The sequence below is a fragment of the Channa argus genome, chromosome 1 (assembly GCF_033026475.1).
Source record: "Channa argus isolate prfri chromosome 1, Channa argus male v1.0, whole genome shotgun sequence".
NCBI classification, from domain to species: domain Eukaryota; kingdom Metazoa; phylum Chordata; class Actinopteri; order Anabantiformes; family Channidae; genus Channa; species Channa argus.
The window spans coordinates 46933746-46954088 of NC_090197.1; the positions used below are offsets into that span (position 1 = coordinate 46933746).

Below are 20343 nucleotides of genomic sequence, written 5' to 3' on the forward strand. Positions count from 1 at the left end.
CCCCCAGATTTCTGACCGACTTAGTAGGGACAATCACTGTAGATCCAGTGTTGACGCCAATGTTGTGTTGTGTCGAAGGTCTGGCTGGGAAGACAAGGACTTGAGCTGAATATGTGTTTCTCTCATCCAGGCAGAGGTGTCTGAGAGACAGGCAGAAATGCGTGATGAGACAGTGGAGTTGTCCGATGGAAAGGACAGCAAAAAATGTAATTTCAGCGATATTACGTATCTGTAAAGTTAAACTTGGAAAAAAGTAATATTAACCTAAAACGGGATAAATAAAACACATAATTACAAAACAAAGGGGGTAAATATGATATTGAGCCTGCTTTTTTTGCTACGGAAGAAAGCATCAATAAACAAGTCAAAAATGGATAAACAGTTTTCCTGCATCTCCTGTGGTTGGCTTATCACTTTTTCAAGTTTGGGCAGTTGTTAAAGCAGATACCCCAGAGAACTTGACAGTTTAGAAACATGTGTATGGCAGTGGGAGATTTAAAGTTTTAGGAGGTCCAAAAAGAGTTGACAATTGATATGTTTTCTGAAATCAGAGTCAAGACTCCCATGAGTACTCTCAGAGCTCACAAACTTGTTTGCTATGGTCTGGTATGAAGAGCTAAAGAGATTCTTCCCAGAGGTTGAATTGGAGGAATTAAGGAGACCTGAAGATTAGTGAGATTAATCATCTCATCAGTAATCAAGAAGGAATGTCTTGCTCCTCAAAGAGTGAAAGTTGTTGGATAGCTCATCCTATGGGAGAGCCCTCTTGGGAAGACTGTGGGTGGTGCACATCCTGATTTTTTTGAAGAGGTAAATGTGACAGCGCACAGGTGTAAAACACATTTTGTTTGTTCCATGAAAACAGCAGCAGTGAGGTATGAAGACAATACGAAGGTCCTCGAGAGCACAATCAAGATAAAGACCAGAGCTGCACCAAGACACAATAGTGGAGACTAGGTAATATAGCGGCTAGCAAACGGGAGTTCCTGCAATGGTGGAAATGGTACAGGATCTGTGCAGCCTGTGAACCAAAATGTCTGGCTGTCGCTGTGGTAACTGCCAACCAGGAGGAAGGAGATGACTCTAGCAGAGGAAAGAGTGTTCTAAGTCATAAAGGATGGACGGACTTATGCCACAAAAGACTTCTTCTCATTAACCCATTCGCACTCAAAACCACATACCAATGGGAGAGCTGCTATGCAGTTGGCCTAAACTCACCACGAGCATCTAAGTTGGTGTTCAGTGTCTTGCTCAAGGACACTTTGACATGTGACCAGAGGAGACAGGGATTGAACCAACAACTGGACTTCTCTGGACTTCTAGTCTGTGGTAGAAGGGTTCAGATCTTCAGTGACAGCAAAACTGTAGTACATATTCTGCCGTATAAGGCTTGAATATCCTTAATAATAATAAGAAGAAGAATATTAGAACATAGCAGTGCCAGCAAATTATGAGTGAGCCCCCAGAGGGGGTTGAGCCAACAGCACCATTTGAGTTTGTGGTGGAGTCAAAAGTGGATGGGAAAGCAGCTAAACATGCTGCTGAGTGGTCTTGGAAGTGTCACCCTGCTGATTCACCTCACAGGAGTGAAGCAGCAGAAGCACAACTGTTTGCATAGTGAAGCAAGCACTGCACAACCTAATAGTGTTTTCACATGGAGTGAATTTCAGACATTACTTTACATGGCTGCCAGTCTGGCCAATGAGAGACCCATAGATGCTAAGACACGAAGTTGCGAGGAGTTGTGTAAGATACATTAGTGCTGGTCCCTGGGGGAATCCAGCGGATTTCCAGTTCAAATAATACAAATGGATTTGAGTATCAATAGGTAGAAACGTGCTATAAAAGTGCAGACCATTTACCATTTAACATTACAAACATTCCTGCCACAATTCTTCATAAAGATATTGGGCCACTGGTTGTTTTGATTCCTGTAGAAGAGCAATAAAAAATGTGTGATCTCCTTGGGTTAAATAACCCAGAGCTCAAGTGGGAGGTGTACAGTTAAGCTTGGAAAAAAGAAATGTTAACCTAAAATGGGATAAATAAAAAACAAAGTTACAAGAAAAAGGGGGAAAATATATTAATAATAGCAATTAAGAAGAACAGGAGTGCTTGCAAAGCAATGTTAATAGAAAGGAGATGTGCCTACGTAAGCACAGTTTCCGGGGACACACGTATGTTGAACATAGGTGATTGGCTGCAGCAGAGTGCAGAGGCAGATCATGCGAAGAGGTTGTATGTTGAATTTAATCTGTAAGTGGAAGTCTCAGTTTTACTCTTTTAACTCAACAACTAGAATAAGAAGTCATGCTTCACCAGTGTGGTTAGGGATGTTACTGGAGATATCAACCTGTTTCTATACTGTTACTATCCTTTTTCCTATACTGTTTCTGTTATGCTTTTATCCTGCTCTGAACCTGCTTTGAACCTGTTCTGAACCTGTTTTAAGCCTGCTGGCAGAATCTGTGGAAGAATCTGAGTTATTCCTGCATCTCTTGTGCTTGGCTTGTGCCTTTTTCAAGTTTGGGCAGTTGTTGAAGCAGAAACCCCCCAGTTTCCTGTGAACATAATGAGAATATGCTGATATGTAATGTAAATGGTGAATTGCAAATACGTTGATAGTGAACATAATAAAATATACCAGAGAATGTATTTTTGTTCGAACTTGCAGCAAAATATTTGTTTTTGTTTTCTTCTGTTTTATGCAATTCTGCATTTCAATGTCCAGTTTGTGTAACTACAGCATTTTTAAAGCATTTAATGGTTGTTTAGGCAGTTACAGAGGAAGTTAAAGGACTGGATTAATACAGGAAAATATAAAATTTTTTTGTTTTATTGCTTTTAAACCCATCCACAATCTTACTCTAACTCTAGCGTCAGTGGTTTTCTTGCCTGAACCTAACCAGACACAAGAATCAGGAACCAAACTCAAGTCTTTGGCTTGGCAGTCCTATGTTTTGTACACCTGCCATCTTCCCCAATCACCTTCTGGCAGCTCCCTTTCCCTTAATGAAAGTACCATTTCATTCATTCAAAAATACATAGAATGAGAACATAATGATTAAGTCATTACTTCTGTTACAAAAAGTGGATCCCATTTAAAGTTTAGTTGTATAGGAACATAATTTTTAGGAAACAGGGATGCTATGGCAGTCACAAATATTAAAGGTTTTTGAAATGAGTAAAGCTGTTAACTCAAAATTTGTGTCAGGATCGCTAACATCACTTTCGCCTTAAGGCTTTTATTTTGCAATAACTTCCTGTTCCTGGTCCCCTCACAATCACTACGCATTACTAATCACCGGTAATCATTTTCACCTGCGCTCACTACTCTGTTTATATATGTCTTCAGTTCTCCGACCAAGCGCCCAGATTGTCTGCATGCTCACTGTGACTGTCAAGCTTTTACTGAGTTCATCGTTGCTATCTGTGGTTCAGACTACGCTACGTTTATTGACCCCACTCTGGTTTTGTGAGTAACTGCTTTCTATTGACTCTCTGTTGCTCACCAAATGAATGACGCTAAGGATTATGAGTACTATTATCTGCCTGTGAAGAATCAAGACAACAATGAGCCCTTGTAACCACATCATTGTAAGGAGAGTATAGAGGTGATCTTACTCCAATCAGACGATCCTGATGGTTCAGCACCTACTTCACACCGGAGTTGTTAGACAAAAATTGAACATTTATTGTACTTGCTTCTCAACTTGGCTGATGACAGATCATTTGTACATACAACTTTAAGATCAGTAATCTCACAAGCACATTCACTAGCAGTTTCATCAAACAAGTTTTTCAAAGTAGGTCTGAACTCACAGGACTCGTAGAACAAACAGAGAGGATTTACCACAACGTGTCTATGCTACGCACACATTTTTACCAAGCTATGTGATCATCTGCCTACTACTTTATACAGAGCTCAGACGAGAGTCCACAATGTGTTCAAATATTCATGGATACCGGTGTCAAATGTTTACTAAAAGGATTCTCATGTATGCTAATGTTGTGAACCATGTCAGGAAATTATGGAGGCCAGAGCTAAGGGACTATATTTGGCCTAGTGCACCTTGTGTCATTTGGAGTTTTTGATAATGTGGATTTTGGATTGCTTTTCATGTGAGGGACTGGAGATTCACCTCTGCAACCACACACTCACTACCAGGCCTGCCTCTGTGGTACGGATCCAGACCACTACATCTTACCCTGTGGACACTCCTCCCACCATTTTCCTACCCTCTCTTCAAGTTACTCATCCTTGCAGCATCTAAGGATCTATCTTCACTGCCAGGACAAATACTCAACTCTTCCCTATAAGACCTCTGCCTCTCCACCACACTCTCCACACTCACACTAGTAGGTCTTTCATGTTTTAGACTCCATATCCCACAAGTCATTTCTGTTCAGACACTGAACCCCATCTTAGTTGCTCCTGGTGAGCGTTAGCCAGCTGCATAGCAGCTTCCCCAGCGGTGTATGAGTGTGCGTGTGATTGAGTGCGAATGGGTGAATGAGAAGCAGTGTAAAGCGGTTTGAGTGCCAATAGGTAGAAAAGCGCTATATAAGTGCAGACCATTTATTCATCTGTGTGTTCTCTCTCAGTCTGCACCACCTAGCGAGTTGGAGGGCTTCCTAAATCTCCATCCCATTTTGCCAACTATCTTTTCTAATAAACTTTATTTTACACTCAGCTGTTGTCTAGTGACTTATTGGGTCCAGCCTTAAAACCAGACCCTTACAACAGGCAAAAACAGCTGCATTTGACCAGTCAGCATTGGCCTTTGAACATTTTTGTCTTCAAGTCAGAGCCTCTGAAAATGTATTTGCCAAATACACAACTCCAGTTACTCAAGATTATTAAAAGAAGGTGCTGTAGTAGTGATCTTAGGATAAGTAGCAGTATCTCAGACAAGACCAAACATTTGGGTAAGCTTCTTTAGACAGTATTTTATTTGCGGAGTCTTGTGTTAAGCAAATTCTGCACTTGTGATGAAGCTGCCTTACTTTGGCTCCATGAACATAGTTTTATGTAGTAATGGAGATCTCTTTTGGTGCCAGGTTTATATTACATTAAACAAGTTTCCACAAATCTTATGAGTTCCATGCACTGCCTCCTTAGAAAAAGTGAGTCCTGTCATGATCTGATGCTGAGAAACTGGCAAAGCTTCTACCTGCTCAGAATACCAATCTGACTTGGGACACTTTTTCTTAGCTCTGATGTCATGTTTCCCACTATTACAGTGTCACTTCTGCAGCAATACAGACATATGTAAAATAGGTGAACTCTGAATATGAGTAGATTAGCTTTAACAAGATGAAATCCTGATGATTGAACTTGATGATTCTCAAGTTCATTTTGTACAAATGGGTAACAGTGCCATGAATTAGCTTCAGTTTGTTTTTGTTTTTTTACAGAAATATTTTAGAATCCAAGAAGTACATGTTTTTCTAATTTATTTTGCAGTATATCAGAACTTGTGCTTCTAAAGCCTTGAACTTTCTGATTATTTTCAAATCTTCATTAGAATAATACGGATTTTTGTTGTGAGCTCAGACATTTGGACCCAACTGTTTAGAATGACATGAACTGAAAATTCACAGATAAGAAACTCTTATCTTCAGTTATATTAAAAGAAATACACTTGAAATATACAAGTCTGTGTGGAATGAATGTATACATTATACAAATTTCACTTCTTGAATGGAATTATTCACATCAACTTTGTGAAGATATTCAAATTATTTGACCAGCACCTGTATACGTGCAGACCATTTACCATTCTGATAGCAGGGTGCCTTCCTTTGTAATATTGAGAGGAGGGTTAGTGTCTTTGCACAGTATGCTCACATCACATGTAAGCTTCTGCTCATTTACAAGTGTCCTTGTTTGACACTGTCAAACACTGTCACAGTGTCAAACACTTGTAAATGACATCAGATTAGCAGCCACCTTACTGGGTAGTTACACTCAGTCTAGTGTAGTGTGTGTATGTTAGTTTAAGGTAATCCTGTTACTCACATTTCTCCCATTATTTAGCTTAAAAGGTCAGCTCTGTTAGTCTGAAAGACCCCACTCAACTTGAACAAAACCTGTTCTATCCCCCTGCCCTTTGGGACAAGAAAACTACACTGAGAAAATATTAGTGTAGTCTGAACCTAGCAGTGAATGTGGAACATTTTTACATTCCACCTAAACTTGCCCAAAAATGGATGGCAGATATGAAGTTTCCAATATCTTATCCAAAGTACATGGGAATAATTTCCGGGCAAACCCTGAAGTCTGCGTACAGGGTAAGTTTACCAAAATCTATAAGTGTAATCTATCAGGAGACCCAGCACCAGCTGGAGTATGGGTTGCTGAAATAAATAACTCTATAAAACTACAGAAAATGACACATTGGTTGAACAATGAGGCTAGAAACTTCCAAAATAGCAGTTTTTTAATGTGAAAGACATTCCTTTTAACCAAATTGACTTTATTTAACTTTAACTTCTTTTCAGGAGGAGTCTTGGTGTCCTCCCTCACTAGTCTCTTTCGTACATGGTCACTCAGTTTTTGAGGATGCCCTCAGATTTACATATACTGATTCACCAGTAATTAGACCTTCCAAATGCAGGTGTATTTAGAATAGAAAAGTTTAAACACATACACTGCACTCAAGTGATCTTTATTTAAATAACTGCAAACCCAAATTAAATCAAGGTTTAAAGTGGTAAAAAAATGTCTTGCTGTGTAATTCCTTTCATTACCTATAGCACATACATATTGCTGCTGCATAAATCACATCTCAGTACTTTTAAATCCCTAGTAATGTAAAATATAATCAGTAACCAGTATTTTGAAGCAGTACAAGGTGCAGGTGAACTCACACAGAGGACATGCAGGCCCACTGCTCCTTCAGTGCGCTCTTGGTTGGTGAAGTAATCCCTGGGGAACTCGTGAATTGCTGCAGAGAGAAGAAACACACAAATGCTGAAACATCAAAACTTAAGTACTGATTTGAGGTGAAGGAAGGCTCATCGACCAAACAAACCAAGATTAATGACTAAAGAACACAAAAGGTCCAGGATTTAAGGCAAGTAGAAAAGTAAATATAAGTTAGTCCAATGTGTGGTACTTTACCATGTACACAAAACTATGTTCTTATCACCTGTTTCAAGAGCTGCTTTTGTCTGTCCTTTTCATTTAAATGTCAGATAAAACCCTGGAACATCCCACAAGAAATTATGTTACCAGGTGTTTTCTTTGAGATTGAGTTTGGGTCAGTAACAACTCAAATGGCTACTCTTGGTTTTAGTCTTTTTTTTATTATTATTTATTTATTTTTTTAAAGATAAATTCACATGAAGACAAGTGAGGTGTCTATGGGACAAAAGAAGCATTTTTTTAATCCGAGAAAAACAATCAGATCCACTGCTCAAACATTACACATAGCAAATATATAATACAAATGGAATGTCCTGAAAAAAAGCAAGAAAACCAGTGGTGTACCGAGCAACAGACCAGAATCCCATGGAGGAAAGAAGGAAGCTGGCCATACTATGGGAGTAGAATAGTAGCTAAATTCTTCGTGTACAGGGATTTGTGTGTGTGCATACTTAGACTTGTGTGTCTCAATTTGTGTGTTTGTGCTTGGATTTGTATTTCAGTCTGTTTGTGTGTTTGTACTCAGATTTGTGTCTGTCCTCAGGTTCCCAGGCTCAGCCTTAAAGGACAAGTACAGTTCAGCTCACATTGTGCCTTACAGTCCAGTCAAGCTGCATTAAGACTAAAGCTCTGAGGGCGGTTAAGTAAAGCCAGTGTTTAAAAGAGGAAGGCAGAGCCGCCGCCACAGTCAGGTGAGCTTGACCTTTACCTGTCTTTGAGTTGTCATGGGGTTTTGCTCTTGACTTTCTTTTGCTCAGCCAAACAGTGTTTATAGTGTTTCTGTTCCCGACAGCAGAGCTAACTGTTAGCTGCAGCAGATAATGTTAGCCAAAGCAGGCAGGTCAAGAGCTACACAAACAGTGTGTGCTAGCTTTACTCCTAAAAGTGCTGTTCAGTGGCAAGTGGACGTGTGCTTTAACAAACCTTCAGAGGAGAGGTGAAACACAAATGCCAAAACATCAAAAGGAAAAGAAGATGAAAAACTTAAGTACTGATTTGAGGTTAAGGAAGAATCATCGACCAAACAAACCAAGATTAATGACTAAATAACACAAAAGTGCCAGTTTTGTCCGTCCTTTTCATTTACAGTTTTTACCAACTGCTTACATACAAAATCTTCTCATGTCACACGATTTTTGAAACCTCTCACTCAAAGTGTAAAACTACATGCCAAAGCTTCAAAACCATAAGCTATGTCTCAGCCTTTGACACTTTTTTCAAAACACTACACACAATTCTCTACCTAAAACACAAAGATCTATCAGGAAGTGACTTGCTTTCCTTTCCCAAACACAACCAATCAAAATGCTACACTTATTCACCAGGTCACACAGACACACTCCTCAAATGTGCAAACACTAATTGCTTAACTGATCATTAACCAATCACTGCTTTACTTTACAGTAGTATAGATAGGCCTATAAATAGGTCAAAGGTCAGATTACCTGTTTTGAACAATGGATGCTAACAATGAACAGAGAGCAAGAGGAGTAGGAGGAAGAGGCAGGGGACAACGAGGACAGATACCAAGAGGAGGAGGAGGGGGAGGAGGAAGGGGAGCCATCTCTGATGAGATTAGGGGAACACTTGACGCATGTGGGGGCATAGAGGTTGCCTCTGTCCAAACTTGGATACGCCATGCTAGGAGATACTTCCCTCTATGTTTGGCAAGAGAAAACGTATCTTGTGATGTGGATGAAGTATTGTGGCCAGACCCAACTCGGAGAAGAGATGAAGCTTAGCACTGGGGACTGTACCCCCCCTGCCAATTCCTGGACCGGGACCCACACACCCACTGTATAGTCTACTGTAAAGAATATACTTTTGGTTTACATGTTTATAGATTTGTTGTATCCTAAAGTATACAACAGTAATGTTTGGTCAAATATAAATATTTTCTGTTTCTACACTACTTTCCCCTCTCAGCGGTTTACTTTCACTGTAGAACATTGTATTGAAAGAGCTTTAGATTTGGAACAGCAGTGTTTACATGGTATATCCAGAAATTTAATATTATGAAAGAAGTGTTTGCCATTTGATGCAAATGCTTCATTCTGACATGTGTTTAAGGCATTTTGAATGCAGTGTTGCATTTCAAAGGAGATGTGAGGCATTTTGTGTGTGCAGTTTTGAAAAAAGGAGCATTTTTGAACCTGAGAAAAACAATCAGATCCACTGCACAAACATTACACATATCGAATATATAAAACATCTGAAATGTCCTGAAAAAAAGCAAGAAAACCAGTAATAATTAACAGACCAGAATCCCATGGAAGGTAGGAAGGAAGCTGGCCATACTATGGGAGTAGAATAGTAGTTAAATTCTTTGTATCTGTACAGGGATTTGCGCGTGCATACTTAGACTTGTGTGGCTTAATCTGTGTGTATGTACAGGGATTTGTGTGTGTGTGTGTGTACTCAAACTTGTGTGTCTGTGCTGAGATTTGTTTGTCTGTACACAAATCTGTAACTGAATAATATTTGTGTCTATGTAAAATAATGTGTAAATGTATTAAGTCAAAAAACTAAATGTAAATGTCTATCTGAGAAAAGTGGTGGAAAGCCTCACACCTAGCTGTCTCTTTACGAGTGGATTGTTGCTACTGTTCTGCCGTCTGCGAAATTTGTCTGTGTGTACAGCAATTTGTTTGTATTGGAATGACTGAGAATCATATTTCAACATCAGCTTGTTTACAACAACACTAATATTTGTCTTCCAAGAAAACTGTCACTCAGACCTCACCAACTGAAAAAAATTTACATGTGACTTTATGAGTCTGATATTTCCTTTTATATGGCATAGACCAAGTTGACATTATAATGAAAGGAGGGACACTTGGTTACTGTGTGAATTGTATCACATTAGTTTTTTCACAGAAATGACCAGAAATGCTGTAATATGATTAAATTGGCTTCCTAACCATTGCTGCATAGAGGAACAGCAATACACAACTATATATATCCATTATATTTTCATAGTATTTGTATCTGATAGGCACAGATACAAATACACCAATGCTATCCTTTCTGCATTTTAAAACTGTACCTTCTCTATTCCACATGGGAAACAGCCTTTTTACATACATATATGTACAGACATGTATCATTTATTGTCTCCAAGAGGGATGTCTGATCACGAGGCTTCATGATGAAAAGACTTATGTAGCTGTAGGGTTTCTTGACACTTATTTTTTGATTTATTAACCTTTGGTGTAGTCTTTGGGTTCACAAATGTGTACACTAAGAACATTGTGTTTGTGAATGCAAATTGTAGACCAAAACAAATGTTTAATTAACATAAGTGATTTGTGTCCAGTTTGTAGGCGGTTCCTCTTTATTGAATTCACATTCCCAGTTTCATACACACAGCTAATGCTGCCAGGGGGTTTGTTATGACCCACCAGTGGGATGACCTTCACTCCAGGGCCAGCCGAACTCAGTCCAGTTGTACAGGTGTATGCAGGCCAAAAGCTAAAGTTACCAAGTATCTTCTGAGCTGTATGGCTCAGACAGTCCATGAATGAATGGCTTTGGCTCCAAAGTTTAAATAACAAGTCTAAATTGTATCATAACTGGTAAAATTATCTTTGCTCTGCTAAAGCTATAACTATCATCACAAGTAAAATCTATAGCTACAGTCCCTACACTGTTCATATGTAAATGGTACCTTCAAACTAGACTGGTAAGATTAACCTTAGAGCTGTGCACGTGGACCACTTTTACATATTAGTCTGGCCTTATTAAAACATTACTCCTGAAAAGTTATTTATTTCTTGTTTAGTAGAGCCTTCAGTACAGTGTGACTACTGGAGCAGATGATGTTGGAGTTCTTCAGAGAATGTTGCCTTTGTGTTTCACAGGTCTATTTGCCTGCACCATGATTAAGTCCCAGAAATTGTTCACCTGTTCACGCTGGGAACATGTATGAGAATCTGAGGTAAATTTACTACACACTTTGTGAAAAAGGCCCGGACTTAACTCTCGATCACCATCTATTTTAAATGTTATATCTCACTGCAGAGTTTCAGAAGACCAGAGCAGAGTGCTGGAGAGGCATCAGGGGTCAGTGCTTTGGGTGTACCGTCACTTACCTTTTTTTGTGTGTGTGTGTGTTTGTGTTTTGTCTACTAAGCCTAAGATTGTGACAAAGAAAAGGCCCTGACATAGTCAATCGAATGAGCAGAACTTTAAACAAACATAATGTGCTTACATCTCGATAGAATTGTAATATTTCATTTCTGCTTTAGTTACTTAGTTGCCTCCTTAGTTTGATTTCTGGGATATTTATGTGTATTATAGTATCACTATAAGCACATTTAAAATTAGAGCTACTCACAAATAATTTCTAAGCAGCGTGTTATCTACTTGTCCCTGTGAGTCTAACTCCTTTGACTTGTACTGATACCCACAGACATTTTCATTTGTGTAGTGATTTGGGATTGCAGCGACCCGCAGTCTTTTCCTGTCACTTATTCTAATGCATTTAAAGGCGATTGTACAAGCATGGTACAAGGAATTAATACAGCCACAGACTTTCTGTCATGATCTGGCCCACTTCCTGTTTTAGCCTTTTGCTTTGTAACAAAGACCATGATCTCATTGTCTTTGTTTTGTCTTAGTTATCCATGGGACACCTGGTCTTCCAGTTTACCTGTCTTATGGTTTTTGGACTCTTGACTCTGTTCATGTGCACTTCTGTTACCAGCATCTTAGTCTGAGGCTTGGTTGTTGTTTTGTCTTTATTGTTGTCACTCTGTCACACTGTTTTCGTTAGCCAAATGTCACCAATGTTTTTTCATATCGATTCCACAACTGCTTTGATACTTTGTTTTCTTGTCTGTCCTTTTAATGCCCTTTACATTATTTACTGTTACTTTATCCGTTCGATCAGTGCCCACCTAAGTTTGGTTTTGGTTAGCTGTTCATATTTTGTCTCTATTTAGCTGTCCCAGTGATTTTGGTCCTATTTTGTGTTTAGTTCTCCCCTGATGTGTTTTTCCCTTGGAAACTGGTAAATGTCTTTCATGGTCCAAGTCCACGCTTTGCCCTCCTTGTTGGAGTTATTTTTAGTTTATCCCTTTTGATATCCTGTGTTCTGTGTAATAAGTTAATTTAGGTTCTTGGTTTTATGTAACAAGTTGTATTCCGTATTTGCTGCCTGTTATTCTAGTCCCCATTATTTGTTATTTCTCACTTCTTGTTCTGTTTAATAAAAAAGTTCACCTATATCCTACATCCCTCTCTGTTACTTTTGGGTCCACATACAAAATCCTGACATTTTCACTCTGAAAAAAAAAGTCAGCCATTTTTTAGTATTTGTCAAAGTATGTATTTTTGACAATACACGGTCAAGAAACCAAGGCTAAGAGATGGGTATGATATTGCAACAAAGGTCCAGTCGCCAGTATTCAAACTGGCCACGTTGCAATTATATGGTACTTGCCTTTGACCACCAGATGCGCCATAAAGTTAATTTCTATTCATTTGTTGAGTTATTTAATTAATGGAAACATTTTCTTTGATGTATGAATTAAGAATATAATTATTTAGGAAATGTGCAGCTATTAATTCAATTCAACTTTATTTAATTCACAACAAAGTCATCTCAAGGCACTTTATTCTGTAAAGTCAAGACTACAAAGATGTGTAGAGAGAACCCAACAATTCCCTCTGGAGCAAGCCCTAGGCAACAGTGGAGAGGAAAAACTCTCCCTTTAACGGAAGAAACCCCCAGCAGAACCAGGTTAAGGGTGGGCGGCCATCTGCCTTGACCGGTTGGGGTGAGTGGAAAGTGAAGAGAGAAAAGAAAGAGCAACAACAAATGAGGCAAGTTGGTAGGACCAGTAGCTGCCTACTGGAAAGCACACAGCTTCAAAGCTGCGGACACCTGCAGAAAGGGACGGAGAGGGAGACAGAGAAGGAAAAAGAAAACAGAGTTAATGTCATACAGTGGTGACAACTGTGGGGTGAGGGGGACAAGAGGAGGAAAGGATCTCAGTGCATTGGGGGGGTGGGTTCCCCAGGAGTCTGAGCCTATAGCAGCATGACTTGAACTAACTATAAGCTTTATCAAAGAGAGAGGTTTTAAGCCTAGACTTAATAGTAGAGAGGGTGTCTGCTTCCCGAATCTGAATAGCTAAAGGCTCTGCCTCCCATTCTACCTTTAGTAATTCTGGGAACCACAAGTAGGCCTGCAGATTGAAGTGGTCTACTGGGATGATATGGAACTATGAGGTCTTTTCTATATGATGGAGCTTGACCGTTTAGAGCTTTAAATGTAAGAAGCAGGGTTTTAAATTCTATTCTAGATTTTATGGGAAGCCAAGTGAAGATGAAATATGATCTCTCTTGCTAGTTCCAGTCAGCAATCTTGCTGCAGCATTTTGGATTAATTACAGGCTCTTTAGGGAGTTACTTGGGGATCCTGAAAGTAGGGAATTGCATTAGCCCAACCTAGCAGTAACAAATGTATGGACTAGTTTTTCAGCATCACTTTGAGACAGGATGCTCTTAATTATGTTCCATAGTGGAAGAAGGCTGTTTTAGAGATTTGTTTTATATGTGAAGTAATGGACAAATCCTGGTCAAAAATAACTGCAAGGTTCCTTGCTGTAGTACAGGAGGTCAGACTTCTGCCATCTAGAGTAACAATATATTTGGATAGCATATTTCTGAGATTTTTGGACCCAAATACTATGACTTAAGTTTTGACTGAGTTTAGAAGTAAACTCTTTCTATTACTAATGAGATGACTACCTGTGGCAGATGGAGGAGGTGGGACTTTCTTAAGCAGGAAGCATGTAGGAAATGCGAGCAATAGAATGGGGGTTAGTACAGTCTTTGACCTCATATTAGATTAAGTAATTTTGCTCTGATTTTTATTTGTTCAAAGGGGGGATAAAGACAAATTGAAGTAAAGAAAATCTGGGTTTGTTGCATTAGGATTTGGACTGTTTATGTGGAAGTCAAGAAGCAGAGCCCAATAAAGGTGCGCCATGTTTAAAATTGGGGCAAAATACTGGTCATACTGGGCTGTTGTTAAACTTGGGACTCAATGCAGTAAACAGTAAAATGCTAAGACTTTAAACTTTTACAATATGTGTAATGTTAATGTCTGAAATTCAATTTTATGGGAACTCTGTGAATAAATGCATTCTTTCTTACAGAAGAAATAAGTCAGGCTGTGTGTGCCAGTGTAAAGTGCAAGCACTGTTTATGTATAATCCAATAAACTTGTGAGTTGGTTCTGTGAAAGCCAGAATCACTAGTTGTCTCTTGCAAGGCACAACACAAGTGAGACACAGCAGTCACATCACAAACGTTATACTCTTTCCTCTCCATTTGGTCTTCTGAAATTCTGGAGTGGCACATTGTTTGTTTAAAGTTCTGCACATATCAGGGCCTTTTCTTTGCCAAAATCTAGGCTTAGTAAACAAAACACACACACACACACACACACACACACACACACACACACAAAAGAGGTAAGTGACACTACACCCAAAGCACTGATCCCTGATGCTCTCCAGCACTCTGCTCTGGTCTTCTGAAACTCTGCATATATAAAATATTTAAAATAGATGGTGATCCAGAGTTCAGTCCGGACCTTTTTCACAAAGTGTGTAGTAAATTTACATCAGATGCGCGTACATGTAGGCAGCATGAACAGGGAAACAAGGTCTGGGACTCAGTCATAGTGCAGGCAAATAGACCCGTGAAACACAAAGGCAACATTCTCTGAAGAACTCCAACATTGTCTGCTCCAGTAGTCACGTTGTAATAAAGGCTGTACTAAACAAGAAATAATAACTTTTCATGAGTAACGCTTTAATAACGCCAGACTAAGGTCTGATTACTAAGGTAAAATGGGTCTACATGAACAGCTCTGAGGTTAATCTTACCTGTCTAGATTTAAAGTATGTATTCATATATGAACAGTGTAGGGGCTGTAGCTATAGATACTGATACTTATAGCTTTATCAGAGCAAAGATAATTTCACCAGTTATGATACCATTTAGACTTGTTATTTACACTTTGAGGCCAAAGCCCTCCCTTCATGTACTGTCGGACCGTAAAGCTCTGAAAATACTTGGTAACTTTACCCTTTGGCCTGCATACACCTGTACAGCTGGACTGAGTTCGGGTGACCCTGGAGTGAAGGTCATCCCACTGGTGGTTCATAACAAACTGTACTGTAACTGTACGGCGTGTCTTCTAACCTGTTGGCAGTTTTATCCTGGTTGATTATCACCAGTTTATAAAGTGCAGTTGTGCGCAGAGTCGGTAATCCATCCTCCATGATGACGATGTCAGGATGAGAGTTTCTGCATCAGCTTTCCTATGAAGGAACCACTTACAAAACAGGACACAAATCAGTTATGTTAATTAAACATTTGTTGTGGTCTACAATTTGCATCCACAAACACAATGTTCTTAGTGTACACATTTGCTACATAGAAGTCTCTTCATCATGAAGCCTCATGATCAGACGTCCAGGTCTGAGGGACAGTTTTATTGGAATACAAATATTAGTGTTGTGGTAAACAACTTGATGTTGAAATATGATGTGTTTTAATTATAGCATTTTGGATGTAAGGTTAATTGTGCTGAGCAACATGTTTGCAAAGACTCTGTAATGAGTTAACGATCATAAAGCTCCAATAACCAGGTTGACTAAACACAGATTTAGTAACTGGATATGACTCTGTATGAGTTGAAACCCCGTAAGCTGCGCAGGTGATGTCCATGTTCTAAACATCAGTAAAGTTGCTGGCCTGTGGGGATTCTCAGTCATCCAGGTCATGCTTATCCCAAAGTGCTGTTCAGTGGAAACTGGACTTCTGCTTGTAGGTCTCCAAGATGTTTCCTCTCCCCTCTGAAAGGCTTGTTCAAGCACAAGTGCAGTTGCCACTGAACAGCACGTTCAGGAGTAAAGTTAGCTCACGCTGTTTGTTCACTGTTAGCTACACTAGCTGTAGCTGTTTACCTGCCTGCATCGGCTAATGTTATCTGCTGTAGCTAACAGTTAGCACTGCTGTCGGGAACAGAAACACTATAAACACTGTTTGGCTGAGCAAAAGAAAGTCGAGCAAAACACCACAGACAAATTAAAGACAGGTAAATGTAAAACTCACCTGAGTGAAGCTGTGCTCCTCCGTTAAGCACTAGCTTTACTGACCGGCCTCAGAGCTTCAGTCTTCCTCACTGCAGCCTGAGTGTGGATTGTAAGGCACAGCTGAGCCAAACTCGGCCTGTAAGGGCCTGTAAGCCCGAGCTGAGAGCAAGCAAGACATTCCAATGCAGACAAATCGCTGTGCACATAGAAAAATATCGCAGACGGCAAAACAGTAGCAAAAATCCACCCGTAAAGAAAAAGCTAGTTGTGAGGTTTTCGACCACTTTTCTCAGATAATCAGACATTTACATTTAGTTTTTTGAGTGAATACATTTCCACACTATTTTTACATACGCACAAATATCATTCACCGATACAGATTTGTGTTCAGTCAAACAAATCAGACACACAAACAGACTGAAATACATATCCCAGCACAGACACACAAGTCTAAGTATGCACTCACAAATCCCTGTACACATACGAATAATTTTAGCTACTATTCTACTCCCATAGCTGGCCAAAATTTTGAGATGGTTTAAAACTGGATAGACATTATTGCGATTGAACATCATACAAATTGTGCACAATGATGCTATAAGGGTGGGTGGTGGTCACTATCCCTGCACTGCCTGAAAACCTCAGTACAATAAGTCAATAATGTAATTAATGTGAAAGGCCGATTCCCAGGTCTTCTTACGACTTTTATGTAACCCCACGTATCTGCTCCACTTCACATCACAGGGACATCTTGTTTACAGAGTCATACGTTATCGGTCACTAGTGCGGAAGCACAAGGCAAAAGGCTTGTGCTTCGGTAAACTGTGTGCAGGTACTGCTCATGGGAGTTGTAGAGACCTAGTGTCAACTTACAGTTATTTCAGATGACTTTTCACATGACAATTAAAAAGAGGGAGGGAAAAGTGCTAGAATCATCAATTGGGCCCCTATCCCTCTTAGAATGCTTTTTACCCATAGGTCTCGCTGAGGTAACTTCACTCAGTGTCTCATCTAAACCAACAACCTGTCTGCTAGACCCTATTCCACCTAAACTGCTCAAAGAAGCTCTACCCTTAATAGATACTTCGTATTAGATATCATTAATCTATCTTTAGGATATGTACCACAGGCCTATAAGGTAGCTGTAATTAAACCACTACTTAAAAAAACCCTATTTTGACTCAGGTGTTTTAGCCAATTACAGACCAATATCTAATCTTCCCTTTTTATTTCTAAAACTTTGGAAAAGTAGTCGCAAAACAATTATGTGACCACCTTCACAGGAATAATTTGTATGAAGACTTTCAGTCAGGATTTAGAGTTCATCATAGTACAGAAACAGCACTGGTAAAATTCACCAACGATCTTCTCATGGCATCAGATAATGGGCTCATCTCTATACTTGTTCTGTTAGATCTTAGTGCTGCATTCAATACCATTGATCACAACATTTTATTAGACAGACTAGAACATGAAATTGGAATTAAAGGAACTGCACTAGGTTGGTTTAAATCTTATCTATCTGATAGATTTCAATTTCAATTTCCACAAGGCTCTGTGTTAGGACCAATACTTTTTACTTTATATATGTCTCCTTTAGGCAACAATATTAGAAAACACTAAATATTAGAAAACATAAATTTCCATTGCTATGCTGATGATACCTGCAAGCTACTACTGCAAGGAACCTTGAAATTTATTTTTGACCAGGATTTGTCCTTTACCTCACATATAAAACAAATCTCTAGAACAGCCTTCTTCCACCTACGGAACATTGCCAAAATTAGGAGCATCCTGTCTCAAAGTGATGCCGAAAAAATAGCCCAGGCATTTGTGACTTCTAGTTTGGACTACTGTAATTCCCTACTTTCAGGATGCCCCAGTAACTCCGTAAAGAACCTGTAATTAATACAAAATGCTGCAGCAAGAGTACTAACTGAAAATAGTAAGAGATAATTTTCTCCTTCATTAGCTTATCGCCATTGGCTGCCTATTTAATCTAGACTAAATTTAAAACCATCTTTCTGACATATAAAGCTCTGAACAGTCAGGCTCCATCATACATAGAAGACTTCATAGCACCATATTATCCCAGTAGACCACTTCGATCTCAGAGTGCAGGCCTACTTGTGGTTCCGAGAATTTCCAATGGTAGAATGGGAGGCAGAGCCTTTAGCTATCAAGCTCCTCTTCTGTGGCACCAGCTCCCAATTCTGATTCGGGAAGCAGACACCCTCTCTACTTTTAAGTCTAGGCTTAAAACCTTACTCTTTGATAAACTAACCTGTCTGCCCACCCTGAGCCTTGTTCCGCTGAAGGTTTCTTCCATTAAAGGGAGTATTTCCTCTCCATTGTTGCCTAGGGCTTGCTCAAGGGGGAATTGTTGGGTTCTCTTTATACATCCTTATAGTCTTGATTTTATTCTGTAAAGTGCCTTGAGATCACTTTGTTGTGAATTGGCGCTATATAAATAAAGTTGAAAGTTGAAAAGTTGAAAGTTGAAAGTTGGATGTTGAAAAAGTGAAAGGTTTTAGACTGAGTGAATTGTCAGACCTGAACCCATTTAAATATGCATTTCACCTGTTATTATGTGGATATACAGTTGGGTGCGAACGTTTGCATCTCCTTTTTCTGAAATATCACAAAAGACTAAAACAAATAATTTTTAGGTTAAGTTTAGGTTTAAGTGACTTGCTATTCAGCCGTGGCTATTAAATGTAGTCTCGAAGAAGACAACCATGTTTATGGAATCCCAGATTTAGAACTAAGGAATGAAACCATACTGAGTGAGATATCACTTGGATGCCACACTATCCCTACATCCTGGACCTGACAGAGGTGATCAATCCATCCCTGAAAAACAGTAAGCAGCCAATCACAACATGCCAAAATATGTCACATATCACGTGCAGTTCCTGTTGCATATGAGTTAGTACAGAAAAGAGCTGGGCAAAAAATACCCTTTTCCCTGTTCCCTGCTTGGCTTATTTTGTACACATATTATCGGTGCACATGTATGTTTATGTATGTATGTTTGCTGTGTGTGTGTGTTTTTGTGTCTGAGCTCATGACTCAGGCATAGCTTCAGCTTAGCCTGCCCTGTGTAGCCGGTATCCAACAAGGGCCTGTGTGGTCATAGAACCTGACAGCTGCACAGAGAGATATGAAGACTGTGACATGATGTGGAACTGCCACTAAAAGATTGGCAAAAAGAAAATTCATGTTGGTGATATGAATGAATCTGAGGTCTTTATCTATTATGTTGTTCACAGTCAAAGGTGTATATATTGTAGTAAGTACTACAAACTCATGTATTGGTCACAGCGACAGTGGATGATCATAGGCTATAACAACTACAGGGGGCCAATGGCACAACCTTGACTGTCCTCAATACTCCTGCTTTCATGACAGCTATACTGGGCAAATGATGAATTTGGTCATTTGTAACAAACCACATACAGACTGACAATGAATTCATGTGCAGCTGACCTCTGCTGTTGTCCAAAAATGATTAAAAACACATCAGCCACACACTGCTCTATGTGTTTTTATTCCAAATCTCTTAGCTTTTTAGATTGCCCATAATAATGCTAAAAATTCCCATAATTCCATCAGAGCTATTGCACATGCACAATTGACTCTTGCTTATTTTCAGAACTCTGTACAAAGTGGTTATAATAAAGAAGGTTTATGGCACACATGAACAATTCCAGGTTGTTGACTAATGGACACTAAACGTGAGCAAAAGAGAGTCATTGTCTGTGTTACTTTCTGTGTGGGGAAGGGTAAAAGTAGAAAATGACCAAGGTTGTCCTTAAAATAGATCTGGAGCATACTGGAACTGGGCCCACTAATTCTTCAATCAGGCTTCTCCAGGTTACAGTAAGATGGTGATATTTTTTTTTGTGTTTGACTTTCAAAACGTTACATGTTACAATGTCTCGGTGTTTAGTAAACTATTATAATGATTACAAAGTAATTATCACAGAGTCAATCTGTGTCAGAATCTAGTCTGAGTAAACCCAAGACTTCTCATATTACAACTAATGTTAGTAAAATGGACAGTTGTTTCTATTT

The 20343-nt window shown here is 39.3% G+C and overlaps 1 protein-coding gene across 2 annotated transcripts in view; it reads right to left on the reverse strand.

The window, feature by feature from the left end:
• LOC137139743 (sodium/potassium/calcium exchanger 3-like) overlaps nt 1–20343 on the reverse strand; it is a 97335-nt gene that overhangs the window by 26718 nt on the left and 50274 nt on the right. The window contains exon 3 of one of the 2 annotated variants that reach the window (XM_067527435.1): nt 6874–6950. The exons of the other annotated variant lie outside the window; for it this stretch is intronic. Within the exon in view, the coding sequence (XP_067383536.1) occupies nt 6874–6950 (77 nt within the window). The remainder of the gene's footprint in view (nt 1–6873; nt 6951–20343) is intronic. 2 annotated transcript variants of the gene reach the window in all.